Below are 7,500 nucleotides of genomic sequence, written 5' to 3'. Positions count from 1 at the left end.
GGAAATCGGAGGTCAGGGGTAGGTCAGAGGTCAACGGGGGCTGGTGTGACCCTGCGTTTGTAAGGAGGGACGACCACAGAGGTAATAATGACTGAATGTATGTTTAACACTTTGTTTCATTGTTTTGTTTCATAAACCAATGGCAAAGGCGACGTACTAGCATACTAGCATGTTAACATACTAACATTAGCATTTAGTTCAAGCTTTTAGCCCATGACTTGTTATTTTTTAACAGCGCTGGTGGGGAAAAAAAAACAAATATTAGCATGCTAACATGCTAAACTAAGATATTGATTATAGTAAACATGATACTTGCTAGCTTTAGCATCTTAGCATTGCTGATGTTTTTCAGCCCGTGACTTGTTAACTCTGGTTAAAATACATTGATGTGTCTTGACTGATTTTCTTTTTGTCACGAATTAGCTGATGTTAGCATGCTAACATGCTAAACTAAGGTGGAGAGCATGGTCAATGTAATACCAGCTAGCCTTTAGCTAAGGCTGTTAGCCCTTTACTTCTATCAGCACTGGAAAATACATAAATAAATCAGTGTGTACTGAGATGTTCTCTCTGTTTTAAGTGATTATTGGCTAATGTTAGCATGCTAACACAGATGGTGAATTAGTCTGCATATTACTAGCTACACATCAGCATGTAGGCTTGCTAATGTTAACATTTAGCTATTTCTAAAGCGCAAACAAGCAAAACAAGCGTAAACATAAAGGTAAATGTAAATAAATTGATGGTTGCTGACAGATAATTGGCCAACGTTAGCATGCTAACATGCTAAATGTAGATGATACCTGGTAACATTAGCATGTTAGCTTTGTCTTCATTAGCATGTTAGCATTACTAATGTAATCTCTCCGTGTTTTCTCTCAGTTTTCTGTGTGGCCCCGCCCTCCTCTGCCACCGCTCTCCTCCGACTGCCCTGCAGCTCCGCCCCCTGGCAACCGTCCCAGTCCTCCCTCTCCTCCTCCTTCACCTCCTCCTTCAGGTCCTCCCGCCTCCAGGACAAGCATCAGAGGCTGAGGGAGACTCACAGGGCCTCCGGGTTCCTCCCATCTTTACCTCCTCTTCCTCCTCCCTCCTCCTCCTCACCTGACCTCCACCTCCTCCGCTGCCATGACGACGACCTCCACAAACCGAAGGGCAAACGTTCCTGCAAGACGAAGCACACGGGGGGAGAGATGGCAAGGGAGGAGGAGAGGGACGGAGGGAGCGACGAGGAGATGAGTGGAGAGGTGAGAGGAGCGCTCGTTTCTTTGTTCAGTCTTATTTTGCTTTTCGTTTTTTTCGTTTTTTGATTTTACTTTATCGGCATTTGAGTTAAGGTGTTCGGGGAGCGCTCGTTTTTCTGCCTGGAGGAGCGCGGCGGCTGTGACTCAAGAATGAACTCGTGGTCAAAGGTCACTGTGACCTCATCAAACATTTTGGCCAGAACTCAGGACCCTCAGAACCTCTCAGGGCTCCTCAGGACCCTCAGAACCTCTCAGGGCCCCTCAGGACCCTCAGAACCTCTCAGGGCCCCTCAGGAACTCTCAGGACCCTCAGGAACTCTCTGGGCTTCTCAGGACCCCTGAAGATCTCTCAGGACCCTCGGGACCCCTCAGGAACCCTCAGGACCCTAAGGACACCTCAGGACCTCTCAGGAACCCTCAGAACCCTCAGGACCTCTCAGGACCTTCAGGACCTCTCAGGAGTTTCAGGACCTCTCAGGACCCTCAGGAATCCTCAGAACCTTCAGGACCTTCAGGACCTCTCAGGACCCTCAGGAACCCTCAGAACCCTCAGGACCTTCAGGACCTCTCAGGACCTTCAGGACCTCTCAGGACCCGTCTTTAAACTGAACCGACTGTAGAGGTCTTGTGTGTTTTCACTGAGGTGGAAACTGGAACTCCACTGAGACGAGTCCAAGACAGACGGAGAGATAGACACGAGTCCAAGTCGAAATCACCAAAGAGACCGAGACAAGTTTAGTCAAAAAGCCAAGAAGTTCAAGATGAGTCCAGCTCGTAGACGAGTCCAGCTCGTAGACGAGTCCAGCTCGTAGACGAGTCCAGCTCGTAGACGAGTCCAGCTCGTAGACGAGTCCAGCTCGTAGACGAGTCCAGCTCGTAGACGAGTCCAAGTATTCACAAGTTCAGCTCCAGTTTGAGGACAAAGATTAATCGACAAAGATTATCGTCCTGATCGGAGCTCGCTGTGAAACTCTGCAGAGTTTGTGTTTGTGTGTGTGCGTGTGTGCGTGTGCGCGCGCGTGCTCACATGTGTGTGCGTGTGCACGTGTGTGTGTAATTGAATTCAGTGCAGAGTAAAGTGAACGCGGGAGCGACTGACTGAAGGTTATGGAGGAAGAATAATATTCTCCACATGTACAGAGTGTGTGTGTGTGTGTGTGTGTGTGTGTGCGTGTGTGTGCGTGTGCACGTGTGTGTGTAATTGAATTCAGTGCAGAGTAAAGTGAACGCGGGAGCGACTGACTGAAGGTTATGGAGGAAGAATAATATTCTCCACATGTACAGAGTGTGTGTGTGTGTGTGTGTGTGTGTGTGTGTGTGTGTGTGTGTGTGTGCGTGTGTGCGTGTGTGCGTGTGTGTGTGTGTGTGCTACGGCAGCTTGTGCCGTTTTGACAGCTGCTGCACCGGAGATTTCCTGAGGGCAGCGAGGACACACACACACACACACACACACTAACACACACATTAAAATACACACACACGCACACAAACACTCACAGTCTTTCTCTCTTTCGCTCGACCCTCCTCCTCCTTGTTTGCTGCGCTGGAAAACACACACACACACACACACACACACACACACACACACACACAGAGCTCCGGGGCAAAGCTGGCATCCTGTTTGCTGATGCGTGGCAGCGAGCAGCTCCGTTTGACAGACGCCTGCGCACACACATTACACACACACATTATACACACAAACGCGCTGACACGCACACGCTGTCTGGCTGCTAAGCGGCGGAGGCTGTTGCCGTGGCGCCCGGCAGCTCGACGATGCAGCTTTTCATCGTGTCTTCCTGCGACTGATGATCCTCGCTCGGAGAAACAGACTGAAAAGAAATCATTTAAAATCTGCATCGATTTAAATAATTTAAATCAAAACACTAGATAATGTTTTATTGACATGTAAACAGGAAGTCGGGGATATAATGTTTATAATGTCACTGTTCAGGATCAATATTCATCCGTTTGTTTGTTGATTTTTTCATTAACTTTAACGTTTTTATTCTGCTGCAGAATCATCACTTCCTGTCGTCACAGCTGGTCCAAAGGTCCGAACCCTCCAAAAACTCGATTTTTACAAAAAAAACCCCGCAACATAAAAATCACTTTGGTTCACTTTGATCCTAAACCAAAACACCTGCATCCAAGCCGTCTCCATGACGACGATAAAGCACTACTGTAAAATAAATGATACAAGTCAACAAAGGTGACAAGGTGACAACAAAGGTCATCAAAAGGTGACAAGAAAAAGAAAAAGTGATGACAAAAAACATTAATGAAAGATGATGAAAGACATCAATAAAAGACGACAGTAAAAGACATCAATAAAAGACTATAAAAGACATCAATAAAAGACTATAAAAGACATCAATAAAAGACTAAAAGACTATAAAAGATATCAATTAAAGACAGTGATAAAAAATAACAATAAGATATTTTTATAGACAATAAAAGACATCAATAACAGACATCAATAAAAGACATCGATAAAAGACATCAATAAAAGACATCGATAAAACGTATTGATAAAAGACATCAATAAAAGATGAAGATGAAAAATAATAAAATGTGACAACAAAAAAATAACGAGAAAAGACAGCGATAAAAGACACAGTGAAAGACAACAATAAAAGACAACAATAAAAGACATCGATAAAAGACATTGATAAAAGACAACGATAAAAGACATCGATAAAAGACAACAATAAAAGACATTGATAAAAGACAACGATAAAAGACATCGATAAAAGACAACAATAAAAGACATTGATAAAAGAAGGCAATAAAAGACGACGATAAAAGACAATAAAAGACATCAATAAAGGATGGAGACAGTGATTTAAACAACAATAAAAGACATCGATAAAAGACATCAATTAAAAAAATAATAATAAAAGACAGTGATAAAAACAACAATAAAAGACAATTTAAGACAATAAAAGAAAAAAATAAAAGACCGATTAAAAAGAAAACGATAGACAGAAGATAGATAGAATATAAAGACAATGACAAATAAACAATCAATGATGATGATAAAAGACGACATAAACAATAAAAGATGACGATAGATAAAGACAACAATAAATAAACAATAAAAGACGAGGATCAACATTAACAGAGAGTCGTGTTTCTGCTTCAATCTGAATTTTACTTTGAGACCAAAACTCCTCCTGCTGAGCGTTATCAGCCTCGGGCTTAACACACACACACACACACACACGCACACACACACACAGACTGGTAGATTTCCAGGCTCGGTCTAAAATAGTGCTGTCACCACCTCTGCGTGTGTGTGTATTTTTGTGTGTGTGTGTGTGTGTGTGTGTGTGTGTGTGTTCATCTGACAGTGATAAATGTGGAAACACAGCGAGCGCCTGTTTTTGTCTGATTGCTTTGTGGGTAATAAAAACAATCCTCCAGCTCCTGATAATCACTTTAAATGTCTCTCTGTCCACACACACACACACACACACACACACACACACACACACACACACACACACACACACACACACACACACAGGTCTCTCCGTCCGACCCTCGCTCGCCCGACCTGCAGCCTCCCTCTCTGCAGCTCGCCCCCCGGCCCGCCCCCCCGGAGGTTCGCCGCCTCATCGTGAATAAGAACGCCGGCGAGACGCTGCTGCAGCGCGCCGCCCGGCTGGGATACCAGGTAACCACAAACACACCCACAGGACAGGTGAGGGGAGGAGCCAACCCACACACCTGAAGGTTAAATGTTTGGCTGTCAGTGTGTGTGTGTGTTTGTGTGTGCGTGCGTGTGTGCGTGTGTGTGTGCGTGTGTGCGTGTGTGTTTAATTTCTCTGAGAAAAAATCTGTTCTTCAGGTTCTAAAGTATTCTCATATTTTACTTAGATGAGCTTTCATTTCACCTCCAGGAGAACCCTAAAATTTACTCAAAGGAGAACAAATCCCCTCATTTTACCCCGAGAACCTCTGTTTACGCTGAGAGGAACCCTCATTTTACCTTGTAAAGAACCGTTATTATGGATAGAGGAAAAACCTAATTTTACTTTGGAACCCTGATTTTCTTTTACCCTGAGAACCTTTGTTTTATTTCTCAGAACAGCCTCATCAGAGCTGAAGAACCTTCATTTTACCCTGAAAAAACATTTTGATTTGTGAAGAACCTTAAGACGTGAACCTGTGACACCAGAGTCCCGCTGATCTTTAATGACATTCAGACGATGTTCGAAACCCAGTCTGAGGCAGAAACTCTGTGTGTGCGTGTGTGTGTGTGTGTGTGTGTGTGTGTGTGTGTGTGAGAGAGAAAGGCTCTGTGTGTGTGTGTGTGTGTGTGTGAGAGAGAAAGGCTCTGTGTGTGTGTGTGTGTGTGTGTGTGAGAGAGAGGGTCTGTGTGTGTGTGTGTGTGTGTGTGTGAGAGAGAGAGAAAGGCTCTGTGTGTGTGTGTGTGTGTGTGTGTGTGTGTGTGTGTGAGAGAGAGAGAGAAAGACACGGCTCGTCTCTCTCGTTGAGGTGCAGCGGTGAAGTTAACGAGCTCAATTTGCAAATGAAGCCATCATCCATCAACACACACACACACACACACACACACAGAGCCTCTCTCTCTCTCACACACACACACACAGAGCCTCTCTCTCTCTCACACACACACACACACACACACACACACACACACACACACACAGACTCTCTCCACACACACACACACACACACACACACACACACACACACAGCCTCTCTCGCACACACACACACACACACAGAGCCTCTCTCACTCACACACACACACACACACACACACACACAGCCTCTCTCTCACACACACACACACACACACACACACACTCACACACACACACACACAGAACTTCTCTCTCTCACACACACACACACACACACACGCCTCTCTCTCACACACACACACACACACACACACACACACAGAGCCTCTCTCACACACACACACACACACACACACACACACACAGACCCTCTCTCTCACACACACACACACACAGAGCCTCTCTCACACACACACACACACACACACACACACACACACACACACACCCACTCACACACACACACACACACACAGAGCCTCTCTCTCTCACACACACTCACACACACACACACACACACACACAGAGCCTCTCTCTCACACACACACACACACACACACACAGAGCTTCTCTCTCACACACACACACACACACACACACACACACACACAGAGCTTCTCTCTCTCACACACACACACACACACACACACAGACCCTCTCTCTCACACACACACACACAGAGCCTCTCTCTCTCACACACACACACACACACACACCCTCTCTCACACACACACACACACACACACACACACACACACACACAGAGCCTCTCTCTCTCACACACACACACACACACACACAGAGCCTTTCTCTCTCACACACACACACACACACACACACACACACACACAGCCACCATCTCACCCACACACACACACACACACACACACACACACAGAGCCTCTCTCTCACACACACACACAGAGCTTCTCTCTCACACACTCACACACACACACACACACACACACAGAGCTTCTCTCTCTCTCACACACACACACACACACAGAGCTTCTCTCTCTCACACACACACACACACACACACACACAGTGTTTGTCTCCTGACTTTGTTCTCTTAAGGTGGAATTGTTCCGTAAATATTGATGGTTCCTTCCTGGTGTTCTACTACAGTTTTAAGGTGGATTGTTCCTTTAACACTGACGGTTCCTTCTCGGTGTAATAAAAAAAAAAAACTCCCCACGTGCACGGTTGTAAATATCCGCATCACGGAGGATCTCGTTTTATCACGAGAATGAACTTAATTTTGAACAGAGAATAAATGTGATTTTAGGTTTAGGATGAACCTAATTTAACGTTGAGGATGAGCCTAACTTTTACCTCAAGAAGGAACCCGATAAAAAACTTGGAGAGTGTCTGGTCTCATGTCCATGTCCTGGTGTCTCCTCGTGTCCAGGAGGTGGTCCTGTACTGTCTGGACCGGCGGATCTGTGACGTAAACCACCGAGACAACGCTGGGTACTGCGCCCTGCACGAGGCCTGCGCCCGCGGCTGGCTCGACATCGTTCGCCACCTGGTGGAGCACGGAGCCGACGTCAACTGCAGCGCCCAGGACGGGACCAGGTACGAGTCTGTGCTGAGTCACACCCGGACCAGGCTAGACTAGAGAGTACGTGTGAGAGTTAACAGAGCT

The 7,500-nt window shown here is 45.9% G+C and overlaps 1 protein-coding gene across 4 annotated transcripts in view; it reads left to right on the top strand.

Annotated features, from left to right (window-relative positions):
- Positions 1-7,500, top strand: part of LOC121963057 (BCL-6 corepressor-like) — a 28,036-nt gene that overhangs the window by 11,724 nt on the left and 8,812 nt on the right. For all 4 annotated transcript variants that reach the window (XR_015775872.1, XR_015775870.1, XR_015775871.1 and 1 more), the window contains 4 exons: positions 1-81; positions 883-1,244; positions 4,768-4,917; positions 7,264-7,430. The exon at positions 1-81 is cut by the window's left edge and continues 138 nt beyond it. Coding sequence is in view for 1 of the 4 variants with exons in the window: in XM_088074463.1 (XP_087930589.1) it covers positions 1-81; positions 883-1,244; positions 4,768-4,917; positions 7,264-7,430 (760 nt within the window). In the remaining 3 variants the exon portion in view is untranslated. The remainder of the gene's footprint in view (positions 82-882; positions 1,245-4,767; positions 4,918-7,263; positions 7,431-7,500) is intronic.

The sequence above is a fragment of the Plectropomus leopardus genome, chromosome 24 (assembly GCF_026936395.1).
Source record: "Plectropomus leopardus strain MGB_pleo_1.0 chromosome 24, ASM2693639v1, whole genome shotgun sequence".
NCBI lineage: Eukaryota > Metazoa > Chordata > Actinopteri > Perciformes > Serranidae > Plectropomus > Plectropomus leopardus.
This window is presented reverse-complemented; position numbering and strand designations above follow the sequence as displayed.